Source organism: Enoplosus armatus, chromosome 16 (genome assembly GCF_043641665.1).
Source record: "Enoplosus armatus isolate fEnoArm2 chromosome 16, fEnoArm2.hap1, whole genome shotgun sequence".
Lineage (NCBI taxonomy): Eukaryota > Metazoa > Chordata > Actinopteri > Centrarchiformes > Enoplosidae > Enoplosus > Enoplosus armatus.
The window spans coordinates 7,974,824-7,996,795 of NC_092195.1; the positions used below are offsets into that span (position 1 = coordinate 7,974,824).

General features: G+C 42.6%; 1 protein-coding gene across 1 annotated transcript; it reads right to left on the minus strand.

Moving 5' to 3' along the window:
* Positions 1–2,721: 2,721 nt before the first annotated feature.
* Positions 2,722–21,632, minus strand: tax1bp1a (Tax1 (human T-cell leukemia virus type I) binding protein 1a). The gene is made up of 17 exons (XM_070921357.1): positions 21,557–21,632; positions 19,937–20,151; positions 16,711–16,813; positions 15,827–16,017; positions 15,407–15,562; positions 12,215–12,363; positions 11,608–11,698; positions 11,299–11,484; positions 10,866–11,117; positions 10,562–10,753; positions 10,376–10,448; positions 9,107–9,621; positions 5,981–6,067; positions 4,923–5,109; positions 4,633–4,841; positions 3,803–3,885; positions 2,722–2,990 (listed from the first exon to the last, which is right to left on the minus strand). Exons 2-17 carry the CDS (start codon positions 20,123–20,125, stop codon positions 2,780–2,782), a joined length of 2,874 nt encoding a protein of 957 aa, XP_070777458.1. The 5' UTR covers positions 20,126–20,151; positions 21,557–21,632; the 3' UTR covers positions 2,722–2,779.
* Positions 21,633–21,972: the final 340 nt, after the last annotated feature.

Here is a 21,972-nt window from a genome sequence, read left to right on the forward strand (position 1 = left end):
GTATGAGCACCGTATGTGTGTGTTTTTTCAGCAGTATCCAAGTCATCAGGCTGTAGAGTGTTATTGTATTCTGTGTTTCAGTGTTCAGATCTGTCATGTTCTCTGTGCCCGGCCACTGGTTCGACTCCTGTGGAGCAGGATTGGCTGGCTGGCTGGCTGGCCAGCGGCGTTGCGTCATGTAGTGTAGCGGCAGCCAACTTGTTGCCCCCTGACTGGGATTTCATCACTCATATCATTGCCTCTAGAAAAACAAGAGCGGTGCTGTGCAGCGCCGCGTGCCAAGACACACTGATCCATGACATAATTTCCCTCATCGTGCACAACGTTTTCATTCTGCTGAAGGCTCGGAGCATGAGCTTTTTCTCTTTTGTTCGTTTGATGGGTACAGTGACCTCTGATATGCACACACCCTCCTGTCCTCCAAGCTGCTGTTGCCATGGAAACCACTGGGTTAGCATGGCTAGAGACCTTTTTCTAAATAGACTTTTTGATAACATTTCATTTTCCACATTGTCTGAACAAGGCAGATACCAGATTTTTTTTTCTTCTGGTATTTGTTTATTTAACCCCCTAATTTATTTAGAGGGTTAAATAAACATAGCTTATTTACTTATTTAACCCCTTAATTTCTTTTTTATATCCTTTTTCTGGTAGTAGTAATTACCATGCAACAGTACTGTACTTACAATGCCTTTAAGTAGTGTGCTACCTAACCAATAAGCACAAATGTGGCCTGAAAGATGTCCACCAGTAAGTGAACTAAGATCTCTAAAATCTTGGTATCATTTTCAAAGTACGTCTGTGGACCTGAAAGTAACCCTGAGATAATGGTTTGCGTGATAGAAAAGCTTCATTCCTGCCTTTCAGTGTAGGGGAAGAGTTTCCGTGGCTGGGATCAGAGCAGGGATGGACGGAGACTGAGAGTCTCCCGTCGGAGCTCTGTCAAACACTCGTAAAACCATCCCCGCTTCACGGACACCGCCATCGCCATGGCAATAGTTTCAGCTTTACACAGGGGCCAATTGCAGTATTACACATATGGGAGAGGAGGAGCGGAGGCTGTGTGCAGAAGGAGGAGATGAGGGAGGGGGGTTCAATATACTGTGTACAGTGAATGTATTGTAACGTGTCTGTTGTCAAGTGCTTTTAAATTATATTTTCGTATGCAACGTGGAGACCAATGTTTCCTTTTTGTATGGGGGGACAACAGGTTCTGAGCAGAGTAACTTGTAAATGATGTCAAACTGTCTTTCTATATAAAAGAGAAGCTGCTTAAATGTAAACAGGAAATGACTGAAAAAAAACTGCAAAATAAAGTAAAAAGCTCTGTAGCTCAGACTGATGTCATGTTATTTCTTCCCCTTCATCCCAAATAAACGACGACATTAACAGTTGAACATTTAGACAAGCTGACTTTATTCATAAAGATCTTTGCAGTACACATGTAAACCACCGCCCTGACATTCTCACATGAAAATGGGCTGCATTGGACACATGACATACACACACACACATTTGCCTTGTGATTACTGGGCATGTGCAAAAAGCCTGAATACGACACTGTCAGGGGTCACTTTGTGACAGAAAATAGACAAGCAGTGGTATGGAGACCTATGGAGACCTGTGGAGACAGACATATAAATGACACTCACTCATGATGTGGACCTGCACACAAAGCAATTACTTTTTCTTCACAGTTCTAACTTTAAAACGTGGAAGTACGTAACAATAAAAGTGTCCTGCAGTCCATTTGCCTAAAGCATGTTACAGTGTCTCCAATAAAGAGACCAGCCCACTGACCAAAGTAAAACATCATTGGTCTGTCATTCTTTCACCACTAAAACATGAGGGAAGTAACAATGAGGGGAGGGCAGGGTCACGACAGTAATTCACAGGTCCCTCCACAACTTATACTTATTTTCATATGTACAGTACATTCAGAATAAAGCCTTATTTAGTGCAGATACATGAAAACGTAGTGCTGTTTTTGTTTAAACCATCTGATGTCTTTCTTTGCAAAACACTATCATACGTACAGAAGTACTCTAGTTTGAAAGGAATCAAAGATCACTTCCCATTCAAGTCAAGAAAATCCTCCACCACACCGTTCTTCAATGAAATATACACACTCGGATGACTCTTATCACACATATTCAGACCTCGCTCTGCATTTACACTTAAAAAAAACAACATTTTCTTATCTCCTCTGCCTTTCCGAGCTTTGAGTCATGTGGACAATTAAAAGATGAGGATGTCTTGGTTGCTTTATCACAAGTGAATCCTCCTCATCGTAAAGGAATGTTCAGGGACGTTAACATACTAAAAGGTTTTTTCTTTTCCCAAAGCCCTGGTTCAAGCTCCTGCTACAATTCACTCTATTAGCTTAAACAGCTGTAAGTTTGTAGTTTTGAACACATAATAAATGCATGCACTATTGATGGTGCTTTAGTCCCTTGAAGCAGAAAAATGAGCATAGAAATGATAAAAAAGTAAAAGGACCATGGCACTATTCCCGAGTGTTAATGATCCTTTCCCCACTGTGTATTAAGGTGAAAGCTACCCTACTTAACAAACACCTTGGTGGAGTAGCCGCCAAAGGACAAACTCTGCTCCCTCTCAGAAGTGGACTACATTCTTTCTAACCTTTGTTAAGATTGCAAAAAAGTGCTAATGATTGTATATTAACGAGACAACTTAACCGAACCCCGATCAAAATGAACTAACACACATTTACCCATACAGTATGTCAGAATATTTCTAGCTCTGCCCTCCGTGTCCTTCACTCGATCTGCTCAAAGTTGAGCACGTGGCCGTCAAAGTGCGTGAGGACGTGCCTCTCGAAGAGCTGCTGCTGGCAGTTGAGGGGGAACTGCTCGGAGCAGACGGGGCAGACCTTCCAGTGGCTCTCCACGTGTTGCTCGAAGCTGCGCTGCTCAAAGTGGGGCGGGAAGATCACCTCACACAACGGGCAGCGCTTGTGAACATCACTCCTGGAGAAAGAAAAGGACAGGGGACAGGTGACAGGAGACGCGTCAGTGTGGTTCGGATCATGTGGTGGGAATGTGTACACTGACTTACTCCGTATGTTATATTCAGTTAAAAGTAAACTGTGTGCATATATTTGTATATATATTGTATGTATATATAATTTCCCTCTGTTGCAGTTGTTGCAGTTTTTGTTTGTTTTTGTCTGTCGATCCAGAACTTTTGTTGCCGTTACATTATTTGTGTCACCCCCCCCCCCCCCCCACACCCAAAAAAACCCTGTTGTGTCTTGTTTGTTTATTCCATAGACAAACATGAATGTAAAGATGACAAGTTTTTACGGGGCTTCAGCGGTAACATTCGACAAGAAAATGAACACATTTTCCCCAAACTGAGAACAAAACTTCCTGGGGTAAAACATGCAAACATAATGATGTCTTCAAGTCATCCTCTGAGTTTGGAAGTCATAAATCCCTAAATGTATGTATTTACAGTAATGTAATGTATTTAGATTCAACCCATGACCATGAAAACTACCACCTCTTTACTCTGAAGTCTGCTAGCTACCCTACAGGTCTGGCCAAACAGCGAGGGGTTTTCATTATTATTTTTCCATATTGGTGTTGTTTGGCTCACCTCTGGCACAGGGATTGACAGAAATCCCTCCCTAACCTCTCTCTGCTATCTGTTTTTATTGCTTGCCCTAGTCTTTGCATGGGTAATCTAATTTCTTCATCGTGTGTCTTTCAGTGAAACGGCTTGATTTTAAAAAGTCTATTCTACAGTCATATTTGATGTGTGTGGGTAGGCACACTACCTGGAGTCAAAGCAGAAGCTGCTCCTGGTTTCACTACGTCTACTGGACTGATGATCACAGGACGGCTGAGCCCCATCAGCAGCCTGTGAAACACAACACAAAAGCTTAGAAAATGATGGTCATCTAATCACTCGTAGAGCTGTATGCACACACGAACGCACCCTTCAAAGATGTTTACTAAAAAAGGAGAAAATGGGTTGAAAGGTTGTGTAGTTTTGTCTTAGTTTCTATTTAAAGAACACACACAAAACCTTCCTCAGCTGTCTCTATTCAGTTTGCTCCCAAACAACCAAAGATACAATCCAGCAGACGCTAACTGATCTTGGGTCTGTCCCTTTGCTAAATCTCCCCTAATTACTCTCCAAGCCCTTGTTATAGTCGTCTCTCTTGAGCTCTGAGGGAGTGACGTTAATTAGAGCTTTATGCAAATTAGTTCAAAGCTTTGTCTTTTAAGGGCAAGCTACTGTTCCCTTCATTCAGCGAGGAGGAGTACTCCAGAGATGGAGACAGAGGGGGGGGGGGGGTTACAGTGAAAGAGATTCTTTGGATGCTGAAAACATAAAGCGGGGGCAGGAAGGCAGAGGCTGGGATCACTGTTAGTTTGTCAGGCGTTTATGTTGCTTTAAAATACGTTCTGTAAATAAGTTCTGCTAAAAGGATATCTGGACATCAAATTGGTGCTGTGATCAATCACAGTACTGCAATTCAAAATGTTTTCATCATGAAATCTATCTTTGAGTGAAACATGTCTAACTAACACTGGTTTCATTTTATTTCTTTCATCTACGCATAAGAAACCTCAATTGAGCAGTGAGTTTGTGTGCACTTACATTTCGTGGCTCCTCGGGTGGATGCTCTAGGCTCTCAGGGGGGGTCGTAGTGCGGGTGGGCTGGATGCAGACCACCTCTCTGTCCCAGCCTGGCACCCCGGGGCCCGGACTCGGGGGTGTGATTGGGGGTGCACAGGGAGGGGCGCAGGATGGGGCCTCAGGTGGAGGACGGGACATGTGCTCAGGAGACAGCGCAACATCCACTCGGTCTAGAAAAACATGGTGTAACTGTTACTGTCCTGAGCAGCAGTAAAATATGACTTAAGGAGAACAGTTTTGATTCCTCCCACCTCTTGTGGTGTCAGTGGAGTAGGGATTGCCGTACTGCAACTCAGCGGGCCTCTGTGGCACCAGTGGTGGAGGAGAGGGGTCCTGAGGGTATGGCAGGGGGTAGCGCAGTACCATCGGCTGCCTCATCTCAGCACCCTGAACACCAGCTTCCTGCTCCCTCTGCCTGGACACGCAGCGCTGCAGCTCCTGGAGGGGAGAGAAGATCCAGCACTGAGTGTCACAGTTCCTATTTTTCATTATTTTCTGTATTCCAGTACGATGACTAGCTGTGTTTTTACCCTCTCTGTGTGCTGTAACAAATGTATTTTCATATGTTTTCCTTTCACGCCTTTGTTGTGTGCACATGCTAAATGTGTAAACACCATCAGCACAAGCCAACATTGTCTGTCTGAAGAGAGAGGAAAGTAATTCAATCAATGTTTCCATAGCACATTTTCACTGTTGGTATCCTCAGCTCAGAGTTAAGTTTCCTTCTACATTGTTTCTGCCCTTTGTGATTATATCTGAAGCAAGAGCATTAGTACCCTACTCATTACTGTAATGGGTGTCAGACTCTGGCTCCCTCTGCTCTGCCTTTGCTGATAGAGGCACTCGCCCTCTCCCTCTTCTAGCTCCCTCCTTCCTCTCGCTATTCCCCCCTGACCTCCTCTCTTGATGACTTCATTAGTGCGCTGCTATCAGGTTTAACATTTAAACCAGGGTTGGGAAGGTGAAACAGACACGTCGCGTGGCATTTGCACTGTCTAATGGCACTGTACCGATGGCCGAAAGAAGCAGGTATAGATGTATTAATTAGTGGGGAGTATGGAGAAGGGAAGGAATGGCTTCATACACTGCACTAAAGCGCTCAAAACTGAATGTGATGATATTGCTTTGGAGTTCATTTGAAAACCTACATTAACTACATTTCTACTGTCAGAAGCTACATGCTGAGATGCACATTTCTGAAGAACCGATCCAGTGATGGCTCATTTATACAGAGCTGATACCTGCTAAGAAGTAACAATGTTGTAATGGGAAGCAACCAGCCATGTATATAAACAGTGTGCTGCTTCACCTCCTGGAGTTGCTCCTTGTCTCTGAGGGCCTGGGCCAGGTTGCGTTTCAGCTCCGTCACCTCGCTGGCTCGCTCCGCCATCTGCACCTACAAGCACACAAGGAAGAGGAAATAAAACACACAGTAACATCAGGGCAGAGTTCATAACAAAGCACAGTGGAATTACTGTATCTGTACAACAAATGACATTCAATAACCAATCAGATTTCTTGGAGTCTTGAGAACATTATGGGGTGAAACCAAACTAGAGCTGCAACGAACTTCACTTTGACTATCGATTCATCTATCAATCATGTTTGTGAAAAATGTATTTGTTTAGTCTATAAAATTGTGAAAGAAATAGTGAATTAATCTCAAAATGTCAACATCCAAAACGCAAAGATATTCACTTTACACTGATTTAAAACAGAGAAAAGAACCAAATCCTCACACAAAAGAAACTGGAACCAGAGATTATTAGTGTTTTTGATTCATAAATGACTTACAATTAATCAATATCAATATTGTTGATTCATTTTCTGTCCATTGACTCGACGATTATTCAACTAATCATGTCACTCTAAACCAAATAAAACTAAACTTATGCATTAACACTAGTGTTTTAGTAGTTATTCTGCCTTTCTGCTGAAGAAACATGAGGTTTCCATTTATTCTGACACAATGAGTTTGTCTCTGCTCTCCGTCCTTAACAGTGTACTTTTTGACTAGCAAATGCTTGACTATTAAAACTACACAACTAATTACTGTAGCTCCCTGCTGCTCCAAAATAATAGACAAGATAATGCATAGGTTGAATAATAAAATAGCTAGAGCTGCAACTAACAATTATTTTCATTACTGATTCATCTAACTTACTCTCTTATTTTCCTGATTAACTGATAAATCCTTTACTCCTTTACGAAAAATGCCATCACACATTTTGCAGAGTCCAAAGTAACTTCTTCAAATGTCCAGAACCTAAAGACATTTAATTTACTATCACATAAAGAAAGAAAGACATAAACATAAAAGAAATGCTGCAAATACTCACAATTGAGCTTGGGGATGTTTTTGCTTGAACAATTACTTTTACAATTAATCAATTATCAAAATTAATTTAATCATTAATTAATTGTCTAACTAACTAAACTAACTTATTATAGACTCACTCTTCCCCTCTTTCCCCTTCCCCTGCTTTCAGTTAGGATTTCCACTCCGTTTGTGTCGACTGACGAAGAGGGACATCAGTAGGTATACACACAGGCGAGCAAGTGAACATAATATTTGGTCAGTTGAGTTTTATTTAATCTGGAGCGCCGTCAACTGTGCTTACTGTAAAACACAAGGCTAACAGAAACAGGGTCCATGTCCAGGGCAGACTGGAGGAGCACTGTGGACTGGAGCAGCCCGGGAGATCGTAGTAAATCTCTTACTTTCTAGCAGGACTGACCCTGTGGGATAGTTTACATGGTGAGTTGCCTGCTCTCCTCTCATTTCATCCCATTACAAAGGTTCCGAATCCCCTCCTCTCCTGCGGTTTCTCTTTCTGCTTCATGTCTGTCTGCCTATCCTACTTTTTTCACTCTTAAATTCTGTTTGCTTCTTTTGCTTTCCCCCTCGTTCTCTTTCATCTCCCTTTGTCCTCTCGCTCTCCCCCTCTTCCAGAAATTTACGGCGCAGCATTAGAGGGTTAAGTTCAGGTGAAGGGATTCTGCAGCACACACACACACCCCACCCAACTCCTCTCCTCTCTCCCTGTCTATTCCTCTCCCTCGCTCCATCCTCTGGGTGGCTGATGTAAACAGCCGTAAAGCATGGCGCTCTGCGGCTGCCTCTCTTGTCAGTCTCCGGGGCCATTAAGAGCGGCTCGGGGCCCCTGGCACTCGCCTCAGACAGGAGACTCTATCGAAGACAGGGGAGAGCCTTATTTACAGCGCCGATAAACACACACTCACTCATGGAGATTAAATGCCAGGAGGTACTTTGGCGGACATTCGCACGCAAAATGCAACAAGCTCAAGTACTCGTATTGACTCGCAGACACACACACACACACACACACACATACACATACCACACACATCGGATCATGTGCGGCACAGATGCAGAGGCCATGTAAGTAATGCATGGAGTAACACGGTTACTCTGGTTAATGCACGCTGTGATTAAGTGTAATTGTTGCCATTTATAAACTAATCAACACAAGAGTCCTGCAACAACAACTGGCTCATCTATCCAAGTGCTGCCACTAACCCTCTCTGCTGGAGTCAGCTATGGCAAGACGCTTCTTAAAAGATTTGTCTCATAGTTTGACTGCTTTATTAGAATATATTGTACAGTGCTGCAATAATCACCCTATTAATCAAATAGAAAATTATTTTTTTTATTCTAATCTATTTTGATAATTAATTAAGTAATTAACTGAGAAAAATGGAGCAAAAAAATGCCAAACATTCGCTGGTTCCAGCCTGTCAAATGTGAGGATTTGCTGCTTTTCTCTGTTTTATATGATTGTAAATGTCATATCTTGTTGTTTGGACATAATATATTTGAAGATGTCCTCTTGGGAATTTAGGGTTCACATATTTTACCACCACCACTTTGAGAAAAACATCTGAGCTGACAGTGACTGCTACTGTTCTTTTAAATAAAATGAGTCAGAAATATGTTAAAGGATTAGTTGAATGCACAAAATATCCTGTTTTAAGAAAGAGTAAAACAAACTTTATCCATTATTGGATTACAACACATCACACATGAATTCAAAAGACTGGATGTCTTTGTGTATGTAACTACATGCATTGATAGAAAATATCCAAATTAAATGCACTGGAAAATTGACTTTATAGAGATTACAGAGCAATCTGATGCACTAAAACTGGAGTTACTGAGTGTGCAATGAGGATAATGAGAAACAGAACAGGTTTGTGTGAGTGGCTTTCTTTCACATTTGCAAAACTACACTGCAGCACGCATGTTGTTTAAATCTTTATCTACAAAGGAAATGTTTTGCTGAGTGTGCATTGGGGGCATTAAGGGCTTGTACAGCATTGATCCCTCGTATTTCTAGCCACACTGAGGATCTCAACCAACATCCTCACACCTCTCTGAGCTTTGAGATATAGGGTGTATATGTTTGTGTCTTACTCTGAATCGCTCCTCCTCGTTGGCCAGCCGCTGTTTGAGTGTCTCGTTGATGGCACACTGCTCCCTCCACTTCTCCTCCATCATCGCCAGCTCCTCCTCCACCGAGCGAGTCTGTTCCTTCTCTGCCTCCCCCATGCTCCTCCTCTCCACCTCCGCAAGCACCTGCTCCTCTGCAGCAAACCTCACTTCCTCTGCCTTCCCTGGCATCTCCACCTGGCTGTTCTCGGCACTCTGCCTCTCGTTCTCCACCTCCACCCAGCTCGTCATCCTCAGGCTCTCCTCCGGCAGGCTGTCCTTCTTCTCCTCTTTTTCTTTCTCTTCTTTCTCTCCGTCCTCTCCTTGGTTTGCTTCTCCCTCAGCCTCCATCTCGGCCCTCTCCTTTGGCATTTTCTCTCTCTGCCTTTCCTCCTTCTCTGTGCTGATGTATGCATCAGTATGTGTGGATTCCCTGTTGTGAAGTTCTGCAGTGATTGTCATCTCAGCGGCTTCTTGTAGGACTGCAAGAGCAATATTCCCTTAAACACAAAGTAAGAGTAGAACATGGAAGTCAGCAGGACAGTCTCTGATTCAGGTATTAACATTTAAAACAGATGTTAATTATGGATGTTTCAATATACTTTCCTTTCTTTTTTTTCATAAAACTATTTTTCATAGTGTTGTAGGTAAAATTTGTGGGGTAATCACTCTCCGTCGCTCAGGCTCATCTACCCTTATTTACTTCCAACACTTCCAAGAAAGGTTTTGGAAAATGTCCAGAGAATCTGCATCAACTTGTTGTTTTAAGATGAGCATGATAGTATGTGATAGTAACTGCATAGTAAGTTTTGTCAAGTCAAGTAAAAGTGAGTCACACCACTTACTGGTCAGTGTGTCATGAGATTGCAATGCATTACTGTCGACTGAAGATGATGTTAGTGTTAAATCTTGTATTTCTACCTTTTCATTTTTTTTAAAGACAGAAAACAAACAGATGAGTACCTCGTCTACAATGAATTTCTCTGTTTGATATTTGAACATTGATGCAGATTAACAAGTTCAAGCACTTCATCAGACATACAAAACTATGTCTGTTGGCATGGTACCAACCTGTGTATGTTTGGGTAGATGACATGTACAGTACAAACAAGAAAATGGAAATGCGATGTATATCACCATGTAACAGTTTTTTAAACTAGTTTAAGTGTTTCAGGGTTCATTAAGAGAAATTCACAATACAATAACATGCATATATTGTTTTGCACTTGAATATATGTGTGTGTGTGTGTGTACCTGCTGTCGGTGACTCTGGACTCGGGGTCAGTGGCTCCTGTGTTGTCTCAGTGGATGCATTTCTCTTTGGCTCCTGCAAAAATAAACACAACAACAACAATGTATCAACACAATGTAACTGCTGCTGGTTGAGGCATAAATCAACCTGCGTGTAATATTTCTTCCTGTGAGTTTTGCTGTACTCACCCCCTGTGACTCAGTTGTGTTCAGTTTGGCCACCTGCCTGCGGAGGCGCTGGCACTCCCGGTACTTCTCCTTGTAGTGCTCAGCAGCCATGTGAAGACGCAGCTTCAGCTCCTCCACCTCTCTCTGCAGCTCAGCCTCTGCCTCTGACACCACCATCATGCTGGGTGTCATCTCCCCACTTGTTCCAACACCCTGAGAGAGAAGGAAATTAAGAGGACATTTGAAAAGGAAACACCTTTTAGCTTCAGAATAGAAGTCACAGAAAGTGATACAGAGGTAAAGAATAAGGAAGTGGGACACTGACCACTTCCTTCTGTGCAGTGCTCCTCATGCGGTCTAGCTGGCTCTCCATGCGTTGGCACTCGGCCTGAGCATCAGCTAGACTGGCACGGAGCTTGTCGGCTTCCAAGCGGGCGCGGTACAGCTCGGTCATCGTGTGGTCACGGGCGCTGGCTGAATCCCGGAGCTCCGAGGCGAGCAGGGAGGCCTGCTGCCTGCACGCCTGAAGCTGCTCCTCTGCCTGACGGAGGTGCTCACGCACACGGGACAGCTCTGCCTAAAAACATGTAGAGGGAAATGACATGTATAGATTAACTGATTTACCACACATGCGTGCACTGCATGTCGTTGCTCACACACAAGATAATAGACAAAAAATTCATCACTTGTGTTTATATTGTGGCTATCTAGTTAGTTTTGTGGATCCAGGCAGTAACATTTCAAACAACCACTACTACCTTGTCAGCCTTGTGTGCCAGCAGCTCTTTCTCCAGGCTGTCCCGCTGGGCAACGCAGGCCCTGAGCCTGTCTAGCTCCTCCTGGAACTGGGCAATGGTCACCTCCCGATTCAGCTCCACCGCCTTCAGCATCTGCAGCTCTGCACTCAGCTTAGTGTTCTCAAGCTCGGTGCTGCGTAGGTGGTTCTACATAGAGAGAGAGAGAAAAATGCAAAGGTCAGAATGAAGACAGAATCTCGCAGGCTTTGTTAGTCAAAATGCACCTTTTCATTTATCCATGCCTTTTAGCTATGAAGAGCTTTCTCCCACCTTGTATAGGTCTCTTTCGTCCTTCTCGTTCTTCAGCTGGCTCTCCAGGCTGTCTCTCTCGGCCGTCAGCTTCTTCAGGCGGTCACGCAGACTGTGACATAAAACTTAACTTTTGTACAGCTTCAAACCAATCCTCATGCTATTGCTTAGTAAGAAGACCTTTCTAAAGGTAATTTGTGTGTACAGATTCCCAAATTATTAACCGCGACCCACTGAATGTCAGCAAACTCTGTTTTTGCCAAAAGGCTAGGTTGCATGGTCACCCCCACCCCATCCATCATCTAAGGGGGTTGAGGAAGAAAGAGGGAGAGACAAGCATTTAATGCAACGCACTGCAGTATCTGTGGAATAAATACCACCCTTGTTAAGAGTTACATTTTACTGCGTCAGGGAGGTGTTGATTCGATTTAATCATTATTTTTGATATGCATTATTGCATTATTTTGTCGATGTAATGGATCCAATGTAGACAAGTGGAATGATGAAGATGTTGAGGAAGCAGAAGGCAGGCAAGAAATCTTCCTCAAACACAGTTATTTAAACAGTCAAGGATGAGTTTGGATGAGTTTGGATGATTGACGGTCACGTGTTCGCACTCTCCACTCACCGGTCGAGCTCCGTCTCCTTTTGCAGGCCTCTCTGGGTGACTCCCAGCAGGTCCTCCTCCAGCTGGCGGACCCGGTCAGTGGCCTCCGTTAGCCTCCTCCTCACCTCCTCCCTCTCCTCCGACAGGCCCTGCGATGAGCGCAGCAGCTCCTACGGGACAGAGAGGCAGCTGTGGATCACAGTGACAGGAGCTACAGCCAATCACAGCAGCTGAATCAGCAGGCTGAACTTGGCAGAAGAGAGAGAGTGCTGGACAGTCAGGAGCTTGTGCAATACTCGTGATTAATCACAGATGGTAATGTTTCATTTTATATAGTAATTGTATATGTCCCACTGCTGTGTATTTGTTTTCATGCACATTGTATTTATCTTTTGAACCTATACTCAGTTGCCACTATTAGGTACACAGAATCAGAACCAGGTTTATACATACATACAAGGTATTTGGTATATTGGTGCATAACAATAAACATAGCAAGTAGATACAGAATGATAAAACAAGTCCTGTAAGTCAAGAAGCATAAATATAAAATAGAAAACTGACAATAAGATATGGTTACATATGGTAGATATAAGGTTATATGAGGTCTGTAATAATAAAAAAAAAAAATCTTCAGTTTGTTGAAACCATTTTAGATTTGCACAACTGGACTGATTATTTTTTCACACGTATATTTGCATGTATATTTTCAAAAATTCAGAAATTCTTGTATATAGCCTAAGATATTGTAATGCATATATTATATGTAGCTTGTAAATATTGTTTCTTTCTGGGTTTTTTTGTTTGTTTTAAATTGTTCTTTTTTCTGTTTCCTACCTTTATAGTCTGTTTGTAGTGCAGTTGTAACATATGAATTTCCCCTCTGGCGATCAGTCAAGTCTCATCTTATCAATCACAAATCACCAGTTACGCAAAAACAACTGAAGTTATTGAAATGATCAGTAGCCTAAGTAGGACAAACACTAACAGTATGTGGTGAATACATGCAGGAATAACCTGTCGAGCATGAGTGGACTCCTTAATACAAATTACTGGTGGCACACAGCAGATCACATAAGGTCTGTTTTCTCCATACGATGGGCCTGCTGAGGAAATGCCTTGTTTGAACTTGCTGCTAATCAGCAGTCAAGGACATTAAATCACCCATAGCTAATATTGGTTGTGACAGAACAACATACCTCTGCACACACCCTCCTTTCTAGTTGTAGGTGTGCACACACATACTCACTCCCACACCCATACACCCACAAACCTACAGAAAGACACACAGCTACACAATCAAGGACATATGGAGACAGACAGATAGCACAGAGTACAGCCATCACTCCAAAAGAGACAGAGTGCACATGCACACACCAATACATTCTCAGGCCTGTCTCCGTCTCCCTCTGGGCTTGGCTCTGCGTAGATTACTGTATGATTTTTACGGCTGGCGTTTGGGAAGCACTTTAGCAGTGCATAAAGACCTTATAAAAAGTGTAGTCGTAAAATTAGCAGCCACAAAATATGTACTTATGTTTTCATGTTAAACTCAGGATATTTTCATCAGTGTGGCGTAACGCACCTACTGTAAATGCTCTACAAAAGAGACACACACCTACTCACACAAGTCGTATATCTACAGATGGACATGCCTGTTGAATGAAAAACAGCACGGTAATAACAGTGTGTGTGTGTGTGTATGACCACGTAATTTATGGCGATTTTGTCCTTCGTAAAAAGAGCAGCGGACTAACTCAAAGCAGCCTGCTCTCACTCTGAGCCTAGGCCGGAGAACTGCACTAGGGGGCGATAAGAGACTAGATTCAAGCTCACAAATCTCTTGGCAAGTTTCAGTGCGTCACCTCTCCCTCCTGCTGCCCCCCCCCCCCCCCCCCGCTTTAATTGAGTTTCCTTGAGTTGACTGTTTTTTGGCCGTGTGCCAAGTTACTGCTTATCAAATGAGCTGCTCATAAAATACTAAAATATGAAATCTGACTCATCCTGGTGAGTGAGTGAGTGAGGGCAAAAAAAGTAAAAGTAGTAGAAATAGAGGTAGAAGTTTACCATTTTCTCTTTAAATATTTGTTAATGTCTAAAAAATGTATTACTGTTCACAAATGTATTTTTGTTTACCTTGCTTTAGCTAAATTATTCAGATTGTTTAATGCCAATAAATCAACTTCCGAAATGAAAACAGTGAGAAAGGAGAGAGAAAGACGGGGCCAGGCAGACAGACGGGGAGAAAATAGACAGTGAGAAAGCAGTGGCCACTGAATCGCGTGACTGAGTGGTGTTTGTCCCTGAGGCTGGGCAGGGCTCTTTTCTCAGGCAGGCGGTTTTGCGGACTACCCTCCTCTCATTCCACACACAGACTAAAAGGGTTTGCAAGCGGGTGGCATAATGAGTGTGTTTGTGTTTGTGTGTGCGTGCACGCTTGTGCACGTGTGAATGCACATTAGAGGGGCCCTGTGGTGTGGAACCTGAATGCGAGAGTGAAGGGGGTGCAGTTTGTGTGTGCGAATGAGCGCGCATGTGTGTTTGTGTGTTTGACGTCATGTTTGTTCACTCTGTGGTTGCGATGGCATCGTCCCTGACGCCAGATGCCCGAGAAAAACTGCGTCCCAATTCCGTTCTGGCCCACTGAGTCAGGTCGTTAAAGAGGGAGAGAAAGACTGGCGCGCACACACGCACACACACACACACATGCACGCGGCGGCTCTTTGTGTGTCTCTCAAACGAGGACACTGATTATTCATAAATTTGGGCCTTTGAAGTTTTCAGACCTGTGATCACTGGTGAGGAACTGGCTCCACACACACTTGAGCAAATAGAGTCTGTTTATGTATACACACACACTGAAACTCACCTTAAGTCTTAATGTTGTTGTTAGAGCCTTTTTGTGTTAGTTGCAAAGTATATTTTTTCCAAATTTACTGAATTATTGAAATAATGTATTTTTTCTCGTTAGACTCGTTAGACATGTTGCCATGTTTTTTGTTTGTAAATCAGCTAAAATGAAGGAAACAAAGGTGGTGGAGTTTAAAAGAAATGTACAGTCCACTACACTTATTAATCTCAATGTTGCACAAATACCTGATTAGTAACAACCTTTATTGAATGATATAAATGCACCTATACTATACTCTATACTCATGTGCGTTATAACTTCCCTCTCAGAGCATCAGTTCCTGCCGTCTCTCTCTCTCTAACCTGGTTATGTGTCCGCAGCAGGCAGCACGTGTCCCTCTCCTGCTCCCTCTCCCTGGACAGTCGTTTCTGCTCCTCCTGCAGCTGCTGTTTCTCCTCCTGGAGGAGACGCATGGCCTTCAGCAGCTCCCTGCGCTCCTGCTGTGCCTCCTCCACATGCTGCCAGGCAGGAGGTGAGTTAAGGGGAAAGAGAAAGATGGTGAGAATGGTGCCTGCTCGTTGAAGATTTTGTGGTTCAAGTCACTTTTGTTTTCATAGAGTTTTATATATAATTCTATTTGTGTTGTATGATATTTTGTGTGTTATATCTAGGGCTCACTCAGTGAGGTAAGCCATCTGGTCCAGAACAAAACATCTGGATCTGGTAGCGATCTAGTACCTTGCTATAGGACCCTTTAATGGGGGCTATCTCGCGTGGCGTACCTCTAGCAGGCCAGTCTTGGTGGTGACGACCAGTATGTCTGAGTTGCTGTCATCCTCTGTAACAGTCAGCAGCTCTTCTGTGGGCGTGGCTGCCCTGAACTGGAATGGCGTGCTGGCTCCTCTGATGTCACCAGCATGTGTGACATAACAAAACTGGTAGAACTCTCCGTCAGATTTAGGAACATAATAACCTACAAAGAGATAAGAGTGTGACTTTGTGTTAAATTCTCCTTTTGTTTTACATTTGATTTAATATTCATTTAATCAGGTAGAATTTGAAGTCAGCCTGGCCAAAACATTTCTACATCTATGACTGTTCTGCTTCAAAATGGAGAAAAGTAGCACACTTAAATGGATAAAAAAACATTCAATATTGCCATAGATGACACATCATTTATATATACTAATGTTTCAAAGCCCATAGCTACACTGCCAGATCTCACTGGAGCACATCATTCACATTAGACAAGGTTCTCTGGGACCGAGGAGTAAGTACAGAACATCCGGCAGCCAACCAGTTTTACTGACTACTGACACACCACAGCACACTCGCATATTTTCACTGTGTAATATCTGACCGTTCCAGGCCCAGTAAAACCAGTTTGCAGGCCCTCAACCTGTGTGTGTGTGTGGTTTGAGAGGTGCTCAGGTCCCAGGCCGCCGTTTGCGGTTGTGTTCCCTTATTAAATAAAAGTGCTGGTTTTTATATGCACCGTAAAATGGAGGAGTTACTTTGGAATACCCTGGCTCTGTATAGTGGTTTACATAGTGTGTGTGTGTGTGTGTGTGTGTGTGTGTGTGTGTGTGTGTGTGAGTGAGTGAGTGAGTGAGTGAGTGAGTGAGAGAGAGAGAGAGAGAGAGAGAGAGAGAGAGAGTATGTGTACCTTGAAACACCACAGTCCTGTGCACAGTACTTCCTGGTTCATAGTTTTCAGGCATAGGAGACCAAAGGAAGGTGTAGTAATCTCTGGCTGTGTTCCAACCCACCTGATTACGTAAACCACAAGGAAAATGTTGATCCACCACAAGAAATAGTGCCTGACTGGACAGCGTAGAGCAAGATGTTATGTTATGTTACATTAACATAAATTGTTAATAGCCAGATGACATTTTATCATTAGATTTTCAAAAATACACTGAATAAAGAAAGCGGGAGGATCCAATGTTCAAGGCAAGAATGGAAACATTTAAAAACGTGCCCCCTCATTCCTTCACACACATCCTCTTCCTCCTCTCTCCTTCCCCTCAGTTCCTGCCCCTTTTGGGCTCACACAAAAGAGGGGCAGTGAAGGTGTGAGAATGGGGTGGGAGGACAGGGGTGTACAGAGACACAAGCGCAGACTCATGAGAACGGCAGAGAATGACCCACGTGGAAATGAGGGGGGGGGGTAAGAACAAAGGAAGAAAAGGTGAACATTTTACACACAATGGCAAGGGAGATGTAATTCCATGGATTTCATGTGACCGATGATGAGAACATCATAACTTAGGTCCTGCTTCGTAAAGCTGACACGCAGAACCGCACACTCTCCCCGTCTGGGCCACTCACACACATACATACACACACACCTCGTTTCAACTCACATGTTTGTGGTATTACATAACTGCACTTCAGCTGTGGATAACTCAACCACCTGTAGTACTGCGGGGCTTGTTTACATTTTTAAAAATGGAAGAAAAAGTGGCGCAAGAGAAAGTCTCTCTTTTGGACAGCTGCCACATAGCAATCATAATATTACAGTTTAGACAGTTGGTTGACTACGCTATACTGGAAATTATAGGATGCCCAAAACACCGAGAGGGTTTTCTTGCTTTTGTTGAATTTTAAATGAGCCATAATTTTCAAAGATTAATGTTCACATAAAAAACATTTCTGCAGTTAAATATTTAAATAAACAACAATCAAATTAACAATGAAATTAATTGAAGTTAGAAAACAATGAATCCAGGAAATAAATCCAAAAAAAGAACAAAAAGGAAAAAACAAGAGTAGGCCAATACCTGACATAGCATTGGGAAGCTTGAAGTGGCAACAGTAAATCAACTGGGCTACTCAAAACGTTTGTCAAAATTTCAGGTTTGATATTGCTGTAGCATGACACCTAATTGTAGTGCCTGCCTTATCAACCCATTACACTGAGTATAATGCTATTCCAAACAAATGGTAATTGTCAGCGTGAAGAGCTGGGCCAAGAACATTCTTTCCACGTCCAACAGTATCTCAGTGAGAGGCTAGGCTGCGATGGACTCCTGCCAGGTTTGCTTGTGTGCTCACGTGTGTTTGCTTAGGAGAGAACAGACATAAATAATTTTGCTAATTGTAGAGTGAAGTTGACTGACATTTGGTTAGGTATGGTGTGGCATTCCAACACGGGAGTGATGTTATAAAATAATCACAGGCAAAGCAGCTATCAATCATTCATTCAAGGTGTGAGGGAACAGCACGATGACACGTTAATTATACACTTATACAACGGGTTTCTCCCTGCCGACCCAACAAACATGCCACAACCAAAAACCTCCACGGGGCTTTTTAGGGAGGTGTGTATGTATGCGTGTGTCAAACAACTTAAATTAAACTAAACCAAACTTTCACTGGACAAACAAAGGCAAACAAGTGAGTGCAATTTATCAGTGATGTACAGAAAAATGAGTCACCATGCTGGAAAACGAAAGAAAACTTGCCTAGCTTGATTAGAGTATATTACTATTTATTATTTATTTATTGTTTATTGTGTATACACTGCATGTGAGCACTGCACCACCATCTAGGAGTAAGTTTGTTATAACAGGATCTTTATTATTGTACTATGGACACTTTCAGCCACTAGGGGGTGTCTGTGCACAGCTGAAATGAACAGTGTCTGCCTGTGCAGTCTGAGTCATCTTCATAGCAAGTCAGGTTTATTACTCAGTCTCTCTTCTCTGAAGCAGGTAACGCCTATAGATGTGAAAGGTACGAGCGGGAAGATGGTCTCTCCCTGAGTCATCTCTCTTGGGGGCAAAACAGCTCAAGTGACAGAAGACTAATATTTTCATCAATGTTGATCATTGTTGCTCAGTGGAAAAGCCAAATCTAATCAATAATTTTTAATAATCCACCAACTTGTTGATTTTTATATCAGTGTCCCAAAACAACCTGTCAAACTTCAAGCCAAAACAAATGATTCATTAGCATTTCTACGGTTGCATAAGTTCTTCTCCTATTATGACCAAAGGGGATGATTATCATTTACAAAAGTGCACATAAATCGTCAGCTCATCATCAGTTGAACAATATGTATACATCTGTTGCCAAGATTTTTGACAGAATTAAAGACATAAATATCTCAGAAAGACAGAAATGTACGTCAAAAGGATTAAAGAAGTGTGGTTTGCTTTTTCCCTGACATGAAGCACCAACCATCAAACAGGTTTCATTAGCGTGGATTACAACAATTACATTTTCCAATTGGCTTTTTTCCATATAAACCCAGCGTCTTTATTCCTTTTTAATTGAGCTGGTGGATTTGAAGTCAGTTCTTAAACAACAATAAAATGTTTGTCTTTTGACTTTACGAGACATTAAGTTTCCTAGTTCACATTTCCTGTTAATTACGTGTGAGATTTGATGGCCTTGATAAAAGAGCGGAGCGGAGGTTGGTTAGCAGGAAGCAGAGACAAGACTGATGGAAAGACAGAGGGGAACGAACACGTGAAGTGGGGGGGTCCTAATAAGAATCAGAGTGGTTCATAAAGACCACCAAATGTTTCCCCCCCAGCAAGACCTACTGCAACCAGCCCACCATGTACACTCTTCCTCTTTCTGCAAGCAGGGCAACCACACCAAAGCTTGTGGTGAGGTTTTAGGCATGTAGTGAAGAGCTGAACCATTAGCGTCAGGGCGGATGTATGTGTTAACGTGCCAACTGCAAACCTATGGCCAATTAATAAAACCCTAACACATAATCCATGTAACAAACACTTGTGTAATGGGCTGAGATCTCTAAATACGTCTTTGTAACATAAATGATTCAGATTAATAAAAGCCTGGTCCTTAATTGATTATGCTTGACGATGTCTTTGAAGCATGGTAAGAGTAAAAGCAGCTGTGGGGTGTGTGTGATGTACCTTGAAGATGCCCACCCAGTCTTTGGGGTGGGGAGCGATATAAGGGGTCAGGGTGTAGCGACACTCCAAGGGCGCCTGGGGCAGGAAACTCTTCCCCACATTCTGGAAGATGACGTGGGCAAAGTTGGACGTTTCCATGACGCTGACGCTGCTGCCCGGCGATGAGTCCACCACCTGGAACGATGACATTGTGTCCTGTTGGTCACTTCATTTGTCTGTAAAAGACAAAAAGAGCAGAGGACAGACAAGTTGAGCATCACAAACATTAGAGTGAAGTAAAGTAAAAATGCAGTAAAAAAGCAGGTTCCCAGATGGATTAAGTAAAAGACCAAGCAGAGGTGTAGCTAAGCATATATGTATGCAATGGGCAGAGGTATTTACCATATTCCTATCTAAAAACAAGGATTTACCAATAGAGGGTGTTACGTGCTGTGCACATTGTAAATCCCTCTGAGGCAACTCTGTTGATTTTGATCTGTATAAATAAAATTGACTTAAAATAGTCACAGGTCCATATCAAAACCTGCAGCCAATCATGTTACAATATTTCTTGTAATCTGTGACGTTTACTGAACAAAGCAAACTTCAGCCTTTCAGATAGTGCTGTCAGCCAAGCAACTGGTGCACTTATCTTCCATAACTCATGAGCTTTGTGAAGGGATATAAAAGTAGGTGAGAGTAAATGTAGAATTCTGACTTCAAGTCTTTTACTTCTAATGGTGTATTTTTCATAGTGTGGTATTGTACTTTTACTTAAAAGGGAACTCCATGATTTTACTTGTCAAAGTCAATTGACTAATTATGACATGGTGAGAAAGACCTACTCAGCCAGTGAAAACAGTGGTTTAATGCGTCTTCTGTGGCTCTGACAACATGCATTCTTTTTTAAATTCGTCCCCCAACTTCACAAAAATGCAAAACTGAATTGCTGGAGTACCCCTTTCAGTAAAAGAAACTTCATTCACCAACTTCTAATGATAATATAACTTTATTTATATATGCACCGTTCAAAAACAAAGTCACAAAGTGCTTTACAATAAAAACAAATAATAAAAGTAAATACGAGCCAAAACATTTAAATAGTTACAACAAATGCCATCAGTTAAAAGAGGAGGTGGTCAGGAGCAGAGGAAGAGCAGGTGTGTGTGTGTGTGGCTGCTTGCAAGTGATGTAATCGCTTTGCATCACTGTCATCCACTGATCTTTTCCTGGATGAGAATAAAGCTAAAACAACACACCCTCCTGCCCTACATTTCCATGTAACCCAACGCTGGACTCCTCAGTAAGATAAACGAACGTGAAAGTGACTAAGACATAACTGATGCTCAATTCAGCTAACAGGCTAACACAACATCGCCTTTACACTGAGCCACAGCGACCAACGCTTAGTAAATGTTTCACGAAACAGCTAACGTAACGCTACAGCTATGCCATATTAAACTGCCTCCATTAGCCAGAGGATAATCTTATTTACGATGGCTAGGCAGCTAACATTAGCTTGTGAACAGGCCATGTCGTGTCAAGTCACTGGCTAGCTAAACATGATCCTAGTCGGTCAGCTAGCTTGACAAAAGACACGAAGATTACAGGCGTTAATTTGGCTCGAAATTGAAAAAGTACCCTTTTCATATGAATTCCACTTGCGAAAAAGATGGAATTTCTGCCGGACAGGCCGATGTTTTTGCCTCTGCCCCCGTTGTTGTCAAAGCTCTGACGATGATGCGTCTCTTCCTGAAAGAGCAAATGATGCTGAACTTCCGGGATGCTGAGCAGTACCAAGGATGCTGAGGATGATAAGGGGGGAGGAAGCAGATGTCTCTACGACTGGAGAAAACTCTATTAAATACTTAAGTTACTTAAATCAGTCTGCAAATTATCTCCCCTCGCTTCATAGATTTATACCCCTTCTGTCTGCAAACAACACCACAGGATAACTATGGAGATCATCTGCAGTCTCTAACTATGTGCCATATATTGCAAAGCAAAATATATACTGTAAAGCTCATTCTATTGTTGTTAAATTTACTGATTTAACG